Source organism: Echinops telfairi, unplaced genomic scaffold (assembly GCF_000313985.2).
Source record: "Echinops telfairi isolate 266 unplaced genomic scaffold, ASM31398v2 ScPeMD7_7457;HRSCAF=8495, whole genome shotgun sequence".
NCBI classification, from domain to species: domain Eukaryota; kingdom Metazoa; phylum Chordata; class Mammalia; order Afrosoricida; family Tenrecidae; genus Echinops; species Echinops telfairi.
Window position 1 is genome coordinate 38,612,942 of NW_022111357.1, and position 15,486 is coordinate 38,628,427.

The window sequence follows — 15,486 nt, forward strand, 5'->3', positions numbered from 1 at the left end:
TGTGTTGGGGCCCCCTTCACCCCACAACATGTTTCCATGAACTTTCAGCAACCTCCTCATACATGTGTGCCTCCGCTAGCTCTAACTTCTTTTTAAATACAACTACAATAGTAGCAGTTGGACAAATAGGCAGCATCTGCCATTTTAGCAAATGAACGGGATTATAAAATTTTTAGTAGCTGCAAGATGCTGAGATTTTTACTATCTACCACATTTTCTGCCAAAAGAATATTCCACATCTACCACAAAGACCATGAGTCAGTGTCTCCTCTTGACAGCGGTGAAATGCTGTTGATCCGCTACAACCAAAACGGGGCTTTCGTCAGCTTTGCTTTAAGTGATTCATACTTCAGTTTTGATGCATGTTTCAGAATACATGCTATGATTATAAAAGACCAAATGAAAAGATATCATAAAAGCAAACGGAATGATCAGAAAGCAAACATTACAACACGTTTCTGTATTTTATTTTTGATAGACCTTTCACCTCTAACATGTTCTTTAAAAAAAAAATTTCCAAAAAATTAAAATAATAATATCAAGACTAAAAAACATTTCCTTCTAGTCTTGGCTCTTAAAATTCTTAGGGGATTTTGTCACAATCAAGCTGCCAAACAATACCCACTTCCAAACCTAAGGACAATGAATCGAATCTTGGTTGTCTGTTAAGAAAATCGGCTTGTTTATTTTCTGTGCTACGAGCTTCCAAACACCCGCCCCCACCCGCTGGGGGGGGGGAAACAAGGCTGAGACTTTCAACTCACCTGTTTCTTGGGTCACTGGCTCAACTAGGGTATTTCGGAGGGGTCCGGGAGCTGCTGTTTTATTGCAGTTTGGGGTAAATCGACAGGGCATGTATATCAGTTTTCCATTCTATCATTTGTAGAGATTTAGTGCTGTGGCTCCTCAGTGTAACCCACTCCCCACTTCCTCCCTGGGCTCCCAGTTCCCATTTGTTCTCTGTTATCGCTTCCTGTCTTCTGAACTATATTTTTGGGTCAAATGGCTGTTCTTTTGGTCTGGATGGCTGATTGCATTGAGTATAATCCTCCCTGGTACTGTTATCCTCTTTAGAGGCCTATTGTTGGGGGGGAGTGGATCCTTGGGGGTGGGTTCAGTTCTAGGCTTGAAGAATGTCTAAGGGCCATAGTCGAGAGGCTTCACTATTCCTGGGGACTAGTAGGTCTGGCCTTTTTTATTATTTTTAAATTTGTTCTACTTTTGTTCTCCCCCCTCTTTTCTGTCTAGGACACCGATTCTCAACCTGTGTGTCGCAACCCCACTGGGGGTTGAATGACCCTTTCTTTCACAGGGGTCGCCCGATTCATAACAGTAGCAAAATGATAGTGATGAAGTAGCAAGGAAAATAATTTTACGGTTGGGGGGTCAGCACCACATGAGGAGCTGTATAAAGAAAAAGGGTCGTGGCATGAGGAAGATTGGGAACCACTGGTCTAGGACTTTCTAGTGTGATCCTTAGCAGAGTATCGGAGTAGTGGGTACTGGGAGTCGGATACCATCTCACTCTGGTCTCCAGGGAGTGGAAGCATGTTTCCCATGGTTCCTCTGGACTAACTGTTCCTTGAGTAGATTTTCTTCAGTCTTCTTGCTCCTGACAAGAAGAAACCGAGAGTTGCATCTCACCTGGCAAATCCAACCGTTTGAATCACTGTTGTACCATGAGTCTCTTTAGGGGCAAAGCACGAATTGTTCTGTTGTGTAGTTTATGATCATTCAAGTGAGGACCAGGCAGAAAGCACTTTCAACATTGAGAAATACGGACCATAGTTTACCTTCCATTATGGGACCATACGTGCCTACGTAAGTCAAAGGTGTCTTCTTAAATCTGTAAACGTGGTTCTCACGCAAGCCTGAAAGGGTTGGCCTTCTCCATGAAGTTTGCTGGAGATCATGGGATAAGTCTGCCCTCAGTGCTGGGGTGCCTCAGGCATTCTTCGTGAGGTACGTCCACACGGCTCCGGAAGGAGACTGTATCGGAAAGAACTGCATACACTCTCACCCTCTGCTCATGGAAGAGTCCAGCGTGCCAATGGTGGGGCTGCACGTGATGCCGCGGAACCCATCTCTGGCCCTCACCACTCCTGGAGCACTTCCGTCCGAGGCTCTTCTTTCTTTCTCATGTGTCTGCAACAGTGAACGTGGTCATCGGTGTTTGTTCTGTTGGGTTTTCGAAATTTCCAACAGCGTCTCTTACCTTCTGTCACTGCGCTGAGTGGCTGGGAGAGATCTAGGCCCGTCTTTAAATTGACTTCTTGACTCTTTTCATGAAGATGCTACAACATTTTCCTTCACTTGATCAGCCTCAACGCCGACTCTTGTAGTTGCATTTTGGGGGCGGTATGTGTCAGCTTCTCTTTGGGGATCTCCTGTAAGTGTCTGGTCTGCAGTGCTTTCTAAGGCATCTCGAATGAACTGGTTCCAGGGTTGTGCTATTGTGCTGTAGCACGCACTCCCCAACATGGCCTTTTCAAATACCCATCCGCTTGAGATACCCATCCATTGCCTGCATATGTTTCACTGCCCATCAGTGAATAGATGGTGGTGTTAGGGACCATTGAGCCTCTTCTAACTCATACCAACGCTCCAGACAATAGAACAAAACCCTGCCCTGGTCTTCTGTCATCCTCATAAAGGCTGCTAGGTTTCAGCCCAGCCTCCTTGCTATAGAGCTGACTGCACTGTGCAGTCTCGGGCCCTCGGAGGCCCTAGGAAAAAATGCATCAAGGAATAAGCTCTTGGTCTATTCCCCAGTCAGCTTCTTCAGCAGTAGTGGGTGGTGATGTGTAATTTACATATCTGTATCTATCAATCTAGCTATGGAGATACATAGACTGAAATTTAACATGGTTTTTAAAAAACTTTACACTGATTTGTTTACTTGGTCGAGATTAATAAATGGGAGATAATGCCTATATATTCATGATCTGCCCCATGATTATGCCCTCTTAAATCTTTTATTCCCCATCATTTTATTGGGGGCTCTATAGTTCTTAGAACATTCCATACATCAATTGTATCAAGCCTATCTGAACATAGGTTGCTATGATCATTTTCTAAACATTTACTTTCTATTTGAGCCCTTGGTAACATGATTCATTTTAAAAGTAGCTTTATTATAACTTTCCTTAAAACAAATGTCTGGGCCACCGGTCAGGCTCAACGTCACAGAGCTGGGCCAATACGGCTCTCACTATAGTTCTTGGCCTTTGCTTGTCCAGAAAATGCCACACACTCCCACCTCCCCACCATCTCCCCCTGGGCCCCAATGCTGGCTGAATCCACCCCATGGGGCTCCGAGAGCAGCACAGCCCTGGGGGTCCTACCTGCGTGGGCTCCCGGAAGGCAAACACTGTGGGCACGGCGTTGTGCTTCAGGTTCTTTCGGTTCCCAAAGGCGCTGAAGCACTCGGGCCGAAAGTGCTCCGAGCAGATGACAGTGTGCTGCTTGGGCTTGAAGTTGCCCCGGCCGATGTTCAGCACCCATTCCTTCAACAGCTCTGGGCGGCTGAACGGGAACCTGGGGGCGGAGGGTAGGGGCGGAGTGTTGGCACCACTGAACGTGTTGTATTACAACTCACCGCCAGCGAGTCAGTGCCGATTCACAGCGGCCCTCTTGGACAGGCCCCTGTGGTCAGCAGCCAGAAGAGTCGCCCGCTGTGTCAGGGCTCCTGCCTGGGCACAGTGCAGTGACCTCAATTCCAGAGCTTTGTGTTACCACCCTGTAGAGAATCCTAGAAGAAAATCTGTGGCTGGGGACGTGGCCAAGAGCCCAAGGGAACTGTGCTCCCAAGGCAATGTTTATAGGTGGGCCTTCACCCACTCAAAAGCCAGCTGTGTCGGGTAGGCCCTGAGCTTGGTGCTTGGGATGTGAGAGAAAAAACGAAGCCCTGCCAGAGGTGGTGTCAGATGGTGGTTACTGCCAGGAAGCACCAGGTGGTTGGGAAGGCCACTGTGAGGAGGAGACCAAGGGCGAAGCACCGAGTGCATGGCTGGCATGAGCGGGAGCCACCAGAGGGAGCTCGAGGCTAGGACTAGGGGCCTGGGAGGGAGGGGTGGGGGCAGCTGGTGTGGGTCTCAAGGAGGGTGGCATCGTGGGCCAGACTACGATGCCTGCTGGAAGGTGTCCCGGACCAGGGGCCAGCGAGGCAGGTGGAAAGCAGGTAGACTTGGAGGGACGGTGCTAGTAAGGCGACGAGTTTGCTGCTGGGCTCTCAGTAGCTGTGAAAAAGGCTGTAAGGAAGAACAGAGAGGAAGGAGTCTCATGTATCGAGACGGGAGCGGCTGTCGAGGGCCAGGCTGGAAGGGTAGAGGGCTTGTTCCTGTGTGTTGCAGATTAAATTTGAAGTGCTTTTAATATGTTCGAATACTGAAGTTGAATGGGCAGATGAGATGCCAACACAGGGGCCATCCCTGCACCAACAGCAGTGAAGACACACAGCCTGGCTGCAGAGGGGCAGTGGGGGGTGGTGAGCATGGGCACGGATCATCACTGAGCACAGGCCCTTGGCCCATGGCCAGAGGTGAGGTGCTCCAACGCTCAGCATTAGAAAGGAGGACCTTCCAGAAAGAAAGAACACCTGTGGCAACGGACACAGCAGAGTGTGGCAACCTCGGCGTCAAGGGGAAAGTTTTCAAAGGTCAGTACTCAGTTGTGTCAAACACTGCAGAGGTCAGCAAGGTGAGGCCTGTGCACTGGACTTGGCAGCAGAGGGCTCCTGGTGTCCAGGACAGAGCCACAGACTGTCTGTGTGACTGGTAGGGGCAAGAGGCTGACTGGAATGGGCTCGAGAAAATAGGAGGGACTTCCGCTCCCAGGTGTGCACACAAGCAGGTGGCCACCGCAGCTTTGTAAAGGCAGGAAGGCAGAGGCTACCAAACACCCTTCCGCTGTAGAACCTATCAACCAGTTCTAGTCTGCATTCCCCGGAACACGATCCAGCAACAAAAGGAGTGACTTAGTGCTGTGTGAAGGAGCCTGGTGGTGTAGTGGTTATGCATTGGGTGAGAGTGCGCAAGGTGAGCAGTCTGAAACCACACCAGTTCCAGCCACTCCTTGGGAGACAGGGCTTTTTACCCCTGGAAAGAGTAGTCTCAGAAACCCACAGGGGCAGTTTCTACCCCGTCCTATAGGGTCACTATGAACATCGATGGCAGTGAGCAAGAGAGACCGCTATGTGCACCAAGGCTGACTCACAAACTAAGGTGGTCAAGATGAGACAGGCAGACTCACAGAGTGCCTGCAGTTAGGTAAAGTTCAAAAAAGGGACAACGAATTCAATCGGCTAGAGGCAGCCCTAGGGTTCCTAGGGAGGAGGAGGAGGGCTAGGAGCTCCAGGGGGCACAGCTCGGGGTTTTTCCTAGGGACATCACACAAGTGGGCTCACCCTGTTAACAATAGGCTGTACACTTAGGATGTGTGAACTTTTCTGAATAAAGAAGGTAATGGCAGAAGAGGGAGTAGAGGCAGCTTTTTGGAGCCGTGCTCCAAAGGGGCAGAGAAATACTGTACAGCTGGACCCTTGCAGAAATTGTGCAAAACCTCAGGCACAGCAGGGGACAAGCTCTCCATACAGGGCTCCATTCATCCAGGCTGGGGCCGTGCTCCTGGGTGATGGAGTACGAGAACAGACTCCCAAGCTCCCCAAAGCTTCCTGACCCCCACAGAGTCCCTTCCACCTCCCTTGCCCACACGGACCCAGCCAGCCATCCAGTTCTCATTCCTCCATCCCACCTATCCTCCATGAATGGAGAGGTCCTAGCCAAGGGCCAAGTACAAAGCAGGCCTAACAAACCATCCTTAATTCCTTCGTTCAGCAAATGCATGTTGAGCACCTGCATGTCCCAGGCCATGGCTGTAAATGGGAGGGACTGTCTTTGGGGAGAGGGGCCAGGGAGGAGAGAGAGCACCTGACATGCAATAAACCAGGGCTTGGAGCCATTGTTTCCAACTCAGTCCTGGCCAACTGAATGAACCAGAACGGACGCAAGTGTAAAGCGTGGGTGTACCGGCTGGGGAACAGCATGCAGGGGCCAAGGAAACTTCTTAACCTCCTCCTTAGGGAACACAAGGGCAGCACTGGGCATTGCACACCAGCACAGGCTCTTCTCTGCTAGTCAGAAACAAAATGGTGCCCGCTCAAAGATGGTGGCCCATGGCTGGGCTTTGAGTGTGTCTGGTTCTCCACTGTCCTTCCAGTAACCCGATTTCCTGCATCCACCTTCTAAAAGGGCTCAGGTGTCTCTTCGGTCCAGGACTTCCACCCATCATCTTCATAAGGCCCACAAGATAAAATTCAGGTTTGGCCCTGCCTGCGTCAACCCTGACTGAACCGGTTCAAAACCAACTCGCACTCAGAGGGCAACAATTAGAATCCCTGGGGGTGCAGGGCCTGGGGGGTGCTAGGATTTGAGGCCCACTGCCCAGGGCCCAAGACAAGTCCTTCCCCTTCCAGGAAACCCCCTAGACTGGTCGGGGTTTCCAGGTGGCTGTGTGGCTGCAGGCAGGTTACTAAACCTCTCTGCGTCCTTTTCCTCATCTCACCGCTGGCGGAGGCGAGGCTCCTCCTGAGCCTAATGCCATGTCACCGGTCTGAAGCCCGGGCCACCGACCCCTCCGCACAGGGAACAGCTAAGAAGTGACCCTCCCGGCTGGACCCGCATTGGCCCGGACCTTTCTTCCACCCGAGGATTCCCGGGCGGCCCAGACGTGCCCGGGCAGCGGTGCCCCGGACCCCGACCTCGAGCGCCTCCCGATACCCCGCCTCTCACCGGTGGAAGGTGAGCTGCTTCCTGCGGTTGCTGTAGCGGTTGCAGCACTGCCGGGCTGCGCAAGACTTCGGCATCGCGGAATGACAGGCCCCGCTGCCCCTCACAAAGATGGCGGCGCCAGGGCGTGCGGGGCGCGGCCGGCGGGAGGGACGGAAGCAGCGCGAAGGGCGGAGCTCGTGCGCGGGGCGGGGCGGGGCCAACACCGCCTGCGGGGAGCAAAGGGGTGGGCCCGCGCTCCCGGGCGAGCAAACAGCCTGCGGGGCCGGGCCAGGGGGAAAGGGAGGCGTGTGTGGGCGGGGCCTAGAGGAGAGGCTGGGGCGGGGCCAGCAGGCCTGCGGGGCGGGGCTTGTCCTAGGGGGCAGGCCAGCTAGCCTTTGGTCCTGAGAGGAGCGGCGGCGACACGGGCCGAACGGAGACCCAGCTACCAGGAGGACCCGAGTTGGGCAGCCCCAGGTCCTCAATTCAAAGGGTGCTACAGCTCAACCGCTAGAGCCTTGAAATGAGCCGCCCAGAGCGAAATTTAACCTGTTCCCCCAAGTCCAGCTTGCCCCGCCCCTCTTGTAGCCTTAGGAACCCCAAGGCTCACACCCTTCTACCTGGAAACCAGGAAAAGGCACACTGCCCAGTGTAAACTATCTCCTCTCCTCTCAATCTCCTTAGAAGTGAGGAAGCGAAGATTTCACCTCACTTTATGAGGAGGGATCAGTCGCTAGAGGGCATCAAAGCTTGGTAGAATGGGTGAAAACACAGACCCCAGCAACAGTGGGCTGGAAGGCAGCAAGGACTGAGATTGAGGACGGCAAAAGACCAAGCTGTTTGTACACAGAATCGCTGAGTCAGAACAGACTCATCAGCACTTGTCATTGGAGGAAGTAATGGCCAGGATGATGAACACCAAATTCCATCCAGTAAATTAGCCTCATAGCCACCCTTATGAGTGAAACTGCTCCAATAGGGCTTATCAAATCTATAAATTATCAGAGCAGCCAGCCTTATCTAGTCTGCCCCCTCGGAGTTGCTGGTAGATTTGAACTGCCCACCTTACAGCTCAATGTTCAACACACCATGCCACCAGGACGCACAGCTCAGCACGAAGCAGGCTTAAGCATTGGTCACTGCTGAGTAAGGGTGAGAAGACAGGGAGCCCAAAGCAAAGGGGCAAAATGAAGGACCAAGGGACATGACAGCCCTCCAGTTTGCAGCCTCAGAGGGTAGTGTCTCCAAAAGCAGGCTTGTCACCCTGGAGCTTGTAGTACTCTTCATTGCTACTCAGACTGTGGTCTTGTTTCTGGAGAAAGTATTGTAGTATATGCGGGGGCTTTAAAAAGCTCATGGAAAAGCTTCATGGTATTTTAATTCCATTTTCCACTAACTTGACATGAGCTTCCCCCTTGTCCTCACGCAGACATGGTGTGGAGGTGGGATATGTGTTACATGTGTTGGGGGCAAATACCATACTCCTTCAGCGCATAACACAAACACTTGAAGCCAGACACGAACCTCAAAGTAGCAATATCTTTATTTACAAAATATACAGTTTCACAGAAACAGCTTCGCTTTATACACATAAACATTTCTTAATTACACAGAACCATGTAAGTAATGGGAAGTGTCTCATCTCATCTGGCCAAAGCCAATGGGAGGGGACTTTTATTTGGGGCTACAATTCCTCCCTTCACCTCATTCGCCACCAACCAGGAGACCCTAGATGGGCTGTCCCAGTTTTGCATAAAGAAGCTGATTGCAGCTGCCCAGCTCAATCTAACCAAAAACAATTTTTTCTAAATCAAGGTGTCCGACTCCCGAGACACCTCCCACAAGGGGCAGATCTGTTAAATGAAAAAGGAAACGGTGGAAACAAAAATGTAACTAGAGACGAGCACCCAAAAGTCTTCCAGAGGCCCCTCCAGGAATTGAACCTTGTGCGCATACACTTAATGACCACCATGGACCACACTTCCATCCTAAAATCACACTAACTCTTAAATGCACTTTAAAACTGTGGCATTAAAACAAAACATTTTGGAGCTTTGGTTGCTCTTGTGGTGAAGGCCTTGGATGGGCCATGTCACCAGGCAGATCTTTGGCAAATTCCTCTCCATCATCACTTAGCTGTCTGGAGTGAACGAAGCTTCTCTCTAAACCAACTTTAACAGTTTCCTCCACAACAGAACTTTCCCCAGTGGGGATGGTCAAACTTTTTTTTTTTTAAAGATGACAGGACAAGGGTCAAAAAAACTAGGAGAAAAGCTGGGCTCTCAGGAGCCCACATTAGGTTTCAACCACGTGGGCACTTGAGAGAGTATGGAGGAGTCTCCTGGTAGACCTGCCTGGGGGATGGGAAGCACCCTGCAGGGAGCCTGCAGGCCTGCCCAGCTGCAGATAAACACAACTAAAATGAACCTTCTTCCTCTCTGTGCCTTTACAATAAACAACACTATGAAAACACACCCATCAATTTACAAAAAACAGTTTGCAAACAAGTACTTGAACTGAGATGGCACAGGAAGCTGAAGGCCCTCTTGCCCAAGCCCAGAAGCACCAGGGTTGGGTGCACTGCCCTCCTGTGGGGCTCCAGGAGCCAGCTCCCTGGTCTCCCACAACTGCCCACACAGGGGTCTCCCCAGGCCAGGATCCTGGTTCAACTGAAAGAACTTCGCCATTCAATGGAAGATTCCTGAGGGAGGGAGGGAGGGCCAATGGCATCCCATCATTTGCTCACCAAAGCAAGCCAAAAACAAAAAGATCCTGGTCAAAAAAATAACAAAAAAACAAGCCCCCTGTCCTAACCTTGCCCCACAAAACCAGCAGGCCCAGCCTGTATGAAGGGCACAGGAACCACTACCCCAGAAGGGAGCTCTCCTCCAACCTTCTCTAGAGGGGCACACAAATCCCAGTGATTGCCTTGCCTTTATGCCACTGGAATGAGGAGCGGGGGACGAGATGAGGGAGAACTTAACTGTTCCCCACGCTCAAAAACAACTTGACCAGGTCCCTGCCAGCACCCCAGACACGGACTGGAGAGGAAGGGCACCCAGCAGGAACTCGGCCAACACTTTTGGCTGTATCGTGCAAAAAGCCAGTTTTTATACATCGTGCAAAACAGGAAACTGCGTTATGAACACAGATCACCTCAAACCCCCCAACCAACCCCTCCCCTTTCCACAGAGAAGTGGCCACGTAACTGTCCCCCTCTAACGAACAGGAGGAAACCTGGGAATCACTAGCTAACTCACCACCCACCCCAAGGGTCCTCAGGCAAGACCAGAGGCTGAGAGCCAGCAGTGGCTGAGGCAGATAGCGAGGGCAAGCCACCAGGAAGAGGGCCTTGAATGTTGCTGTACAGATATTTATGGTAAAAGACTCATAATCAAGAAAAACTTACACATATGGCTGTTCACGTTAACAGGCTGGGGAAGCAGAACACCTCTGCCCCGACCAGAGCAGGAGCAGGGAGAACAGCGAGCACTTGTTCCAATCGGCGGGAATTTGTTATCAATGCTATCAAACGTTCACAAGACCACATACCCTCATGTTCCAGTGACCCAAACCCCCGAGCCTGGGTGTGCAGTCCACCTCCACTGCAGAGACCACCACTCTAGCAGCAGCTTTGGCCAACCAAGACTTTATTTGTTCCCTGGCTATATGTACAGTTTAGACTTTGAACTACCTGTCCTTTGCTTAGGCACCTGGATGGCAAAGGACTGCCCCCGCCAGAGTAGAGTGTTCTGTGCTCAACTAAAAAAAGGCTAGAGAGCCCCACGGTCCCTTCCAGTTTCTAGCCCAGTTTTCCCCACGCACCAGCAGTCAGTCCAGAAACAGCTTCCGGGAACCCATCCGGGAACGGTTGGAACGACGGATGTCAAACTTGGAGTCCCGGCACTTTTGGCAGACAAACACTTCAGGAACATTGGACTTCCGGATTTTTGCACAGGACAAGTGGATCCAGGTGTGGCACTCGTTACACTCAATCATGGGGCGGCCCGCAAAGGGCTTCATGCAGAAGCAGGTGACGAGGTCCCAGGAATCGTCGTCTGAAAAGCCAAGAACTAGTCAACGGAAGAACAACAGCCTTCCCAGCTCCTCTCCAGCAAGAAAGCCACCCACCCGGAGACCTATTACTCCACAAACAAGAGCTGCTTGGACTTGCCCTCAAGCAGTGACTATCTCTCTGAAAACCCTATCAGTCAATGGATGACACCAGATGCTGATTTATGAAGCATCCTCTCCTTACTTCCTGAAGTTTGTCCTGGCATCTCAGCTATCTCCAGCTGTGACTAGCCCCTTCCTAAATATCCTGGTACTCCCCCTTTTTCCTACCCTTCTCTGCAGAGATGATGGGACCCGCTCTGCCATGGCACTGCCAAAGGCAGGATTCCCCACCATTCCTAGTACGTGTGCCCCTTTCTACCCACTACCCACCCACCCAGGAAGCCACCCAAGGGCCACCTACCCGAATCCACCATGATGTCTTCATCGTTGCCGGTGCTGTCCTCATCCCGGAACACCACCTGCTTTCCCTGCCGGATGATAGTCCGTTTGCCTTCCGTCTTTATTTCTTTAACCTGATCGGGTGACACTGTAGCACAGGACCCACTTGAGGGCGTGTCAGAGTCCCAGCCTGAGCTGGGCTCGCTGCTGGCCTGGGGGATGCCCTGCAGAGCAGGACTTGTGGGAGTCGGCCCATAGGGGTCGGTGGTTTCCAGCTTCAGCAAGCTTCCCATGTACCCCTCCTTGACAGGCTCGTCACTCTCCCTCCGCTTCCTCTTCTTCTTCTTCTTCAGCTTGTCCGTTTTCTTTCTATCCAGGAGGAAGTTGCTAGGCTTGGCTCGCTGTAAGAGGGTGGGTTGCAGGTGGCTGAAGCAGTGGTCCGAAACAGGCAGGGGCACGGGAGACGTGCTATCAGGGAACGTGGCATCCCAGCCATCACTGTCAATGGTGCCAGCTGTGCTATTGGCAGGGCTAGGGCTGCTCCGCAAAGGCAGCTCCTGCGAGGGCAGAGAGGGGGCAGGGGTGCCGGTTATTCTGACTCCAAGCTTAGCCTTCAGCCCACCCTGTTAGGCAGGGGTCCCCCAGGGGTGAGCCCTCCCAACCTGAGCTTTTCAGATCAGCTGGCTTCAGCTGAGTACTTGAGGAGCAGGGCTAGGTAGTAGTAGTTCAATAATTCTTTCAGGAAAATGGGAGACACCCCCCTTCCTGACACCACCAGGAGAAAAGGGGTGGGGGTGACAGATTTTGCCATCCATCAATGAGCCTTCCAGCCTGAGCCCCATCGCCAGGAACATAGTAAGTGCTTAATAAAAAGCTGCAGAACCCATCACTGAATACCTCTCTCCCCTTTCCTTCTAGTTCTTTACCCCAACAGAAGTGTTTTAATTAAGTGCATTTAAGCTAGTTCTGATAATTCCATGACACTTTAAAAAAACACCGGTGTCATCCAAAAATATTGTGAATTAGGTAGCTAATTACTGCCCCCGAACCCAGGAGCTAAACTTGGAGTTTTCTGCTGGCCATTCAAGCAGATTTTTTGAAAATAGTGGCAACATTCTGCTTGGTCTAACGCAGTGGTTCTCAACCTTCCTAATGTCACAACCCTTTTAATATAGTTCATGTTGTGGTGACCCCAACAATAAAATTATTTGCGTTGCTACTTCATAACTGTAATTTTGCTACTGTTATGAATCAGGGGACTCCTGTGAAACGTCGTTCCACCCCCACCACCCCCCAAAAAAGGGGGTCACGACCCACAGGTTGAGAACCCCTGGTCTAAAATAAATATTATCCACCAATACAACAAGTGGAAACTACACAGCAGCACTGCTGAGATCTCGTCTCCTGGAAATGCTTCTTCCCTTCCAAGCCTAGCACACAGTGAAGGAGCCCCAGAAGCTGAATGACATGGCAGTCTGGTCCACTGTCCTGGTCATTTGGTAAGGACAAGAAAGTCCCTTCAGTTAAGTGATGAGCTAGTTTCAAATAGGGTCTGGGCCCTGAAGGGCATTCTTCACGTTGTTTGTCCTAAAACCAGGAGGCTGAGCCAGAAACCAGGCTGTGTGGATCCAGAGCCACTGTCTGGTTGAATCACACGCTCCGCTCTGCTCCCAGCTACCTCATCTTTCAAATGGAGGTACAGAAGCCCCTGCCCCCACAAAACAAAAGCAACCCATTTCCATCGATTCCATTCCAACTTTTGGCAACACTATCCATCAGAGCAGGACACTCCCACCCCCCACCCCCAGGTTTCCAAGGCTGTTGATCTTTGTGGAAACAGACTGCCCCATCTTTCTCCCATGGAGCACCTGGTAGGTTCTAACTGCCAAACCTTCAACTAGCAGATCAGTGCTTACACTCTGCCACCACACACACAAAATCACAATAATAATCAAAGTATTGTCACTCAATTGATTCTGACTCTCAGCAACCTTATAGGTCAGGGTAGCCTTGCCCAGAGGGTTTCCAAGGCTAGAATCTGTAAGGAAATGAGCTGTCTCCTACAGAGCAACTAGTGGGGCTAGTGGGTTTGAACTGACACCCTTTAAGTGAACAGGCAAATACTTAGCCATTGTGCCACTAGGTTAAGCCATTAATAAAGCACCTACCTCCTAGAATGTTACAAGAAAGGTAAGCACTCAATCGCTACCAGCCATTAAGAGCCAGAGCTCCCAAGTGGCACAGATGGGGAAATCACTCAAAAGGCTAACTGGAAAGCAGAGGCCTGGTCCTCAGCTTCTGAAAAGTCACAGCCTTGGAAACCCTCTGTATTCCAGTGTTACCCCAACAAACATGGGGGGTAACATGAGTTAGAATCAAGTGGTGACAACTGGTGCTGACAATAATTAAGCACTGGCAGATAGCATATGTAAATACATCATTTGAAGAAGCTCTAAAAAACATTAAATGTTTGTTAAGTCATCTCTAAACAAGCTTACATTTTCTAAGATCATTTTAGGAACCACTTCCCTGGCTGATCTGTTTCTAACAGATTTCTCCCCAGATTTCTGGCGATCTGCTCCTATGAAGATGACAGCCTCGCAAACACAATGGGAACGCCAACTCTGTTCACATGGGGTCATAATTATCATTAGGAGGAGAGATTCAACTCAGACAGCACCCAGAAACAACGGCGCTACTTAAAGACTTAACCTAAAGGTCATCAGGTGTGAGGCTACTGGAGCAGGAGGGTTTATAAGGTCTCTAGTTGGACGGCCTTAAGGAAACGGTCTAGAAAGTTCTGAAAATTACCTCTTTTGGATAAGGAATGTAGCCAGCATACGCTAGGACAAAGGTACAGAACTTGTTGAAATCCTCCACGGTCCTGCGCCTCTTGTAGCTGGGGGAGTACTCCTAATACGAGAGGAGAAAACAGTGTGTTTGAAAGCACACACAAACAGACAAGCAGGGCCTTTCATCGTCAACCACTCCAACATGCAAGACCAGATTTATAAATATTCTAGAAACAAGGCAAGGTAAGTTCAGGTCAAGAAGTAGCATTGTTTTCAGGAGGCTGAGAGGAGTATTAGGGTTTTATGCCAAGAATCCTGGGAAGCTGGTTAGGAGATAAAAGCATGTACAAAAAGCGTTATTTCTCAGCACTCCCATGGCATTTTTTGTGTTATCTATCAGTCCCTGCAGTCCTAGCTAGAGCTTTTAATAACTATGGGTGGTGGTTATTATTATTATTTGCTACAGATTTTCCATTTTGAAATGAAATTCTTGCTGCAGCTAGTAACTGAAGAATTTTAAGTGATTTTTAAAAATCAACTGCTTTCCAGTCTCCTTCAGGGTTTACCCAGGCCTGGGGGCTGCCGAGGAGCCCCCCTCACCCTCCTCCTGCCAAACTGTTCTTCAGAGGAGCAAGGACTGTCCCCCTCCACTGCTCCAACCCCGACTTGGCTTGGCATTCAAGTCTTTCCCAACTCAACTCAAAGAATCAGCCAGAAGTTTTATTTGTAAATTTGAGCTAGATTACTACACATTTGGGCTTAATGTGTCTCCTACGCCCCTGAGATCTAAAAGGGCCCCTAAAACGGTTCTTTCTGCTGAGAACAGAGCAAGACAGGGGGAAATGCCCTGTTTGCTACCAAGCAAAACAACTGCTCTTTAAATTCCGTTTTCGAAGAGTCTATTTACTACTGCACTTTCCTTTTAGCCTCTGCCCCTCATCCTCAGGTGTTCAGCGAACACTTCCAGAACCTGGGGACCGGTTGCCCTACTGGAGTGAAGTCATGAAGTGGGGGACCCGCCGCCAAGAGGCGTGTTGGAATGGGCCGGGCGGCTCAGGCAGGGCCCACTGGTTTCTCCCCAGGCTGCGTTTACTCCAATTTCCTCCCACTTGCCGGCGGCTCCGGACTCGGAGCGAAAGGCGCCCGGGATACCCACGGACCAGAGACAGACTGACTGCCGGGCCTCCGGCGCTTCCTGCAGCCGAGCTCCTGCCCCCATCCCCTGGGGACACTGAGGCCCGTCCCTCTCGGCCGGTTCGTAGGATTTAGCTCGATCCCAAAACTCAAGGGAAGTTTCTTCTTTTTGGTTTTGTGACGGCGGGGAACGCGCAAAAGTGGGTCGGGAACGCAGACGTGGCGCGGGTGGAAGCACAGCCCCGGGCCCGCTCGGACGACGCGGGGACACCGGCGCGGGGGCCTCCTGGACTCCGTGCCGCCCCCACCCCGCCACCGTCGTCAGAAAAGCAGATGGCGGA

The 15,486-nt window shown here is 51.0% G+C and overlaps 2 protein-coding genes across 2 annotated transcripts in view; both read right to left on the reverse strand.

Annotated features, from left to right (window-relative positions):
• Positions 1 to 6,886, reverse strand: part of THAP3 (THAP domain containing 3) — a 10,204-nt gene extending 3,318 nt beyond the window's left edge. The window contains exons 1-2 of the mRNA XM_013005327.2: positions 6,789 to 6,886; positions 3,345 to 3,537 (exon numbers count right to left, since the gene is read on the reverse strand). Coding sequence (XP_012860781.1) covers positions 3,345 to 3,537; positions 6,789 to 6,862 — 267 coding nt within the window. The 5' untranslated portion in view covers positions 6,863 to 6,886. The remainder of the gene's footprint in view (positions 1 to 3,344; positions 3,538 to 6,788) is intronic.
• Positions 6,887 to 8,289: 1,403 nt separating this feature from the next.
• PHF13 (PHD finger protein 13) lies at positions 8,290 to 15,230 on the reverse strand. The gene is made up of 4 exons (XM_004705458.2): positions 15,105 to 15,230; positions 14,031 to 14,132; positions 11,242 to 11,776; positions 8,290 to 10,822 (listed from the first exon to the last, which is right to left on the reverse strand). Exons 1-4 carry the CDS (start codon positions 15,228 to 15,230, stop codon positions 10,596 to 10,598), a joined length of 990 nt encoding a protein of 329 aa, XP_004705515.1. The 3' UTR covers positions 8,290 to 10,595.
• Positions 15,231 to 15,486: the final 256 nt, after the last annotated feature.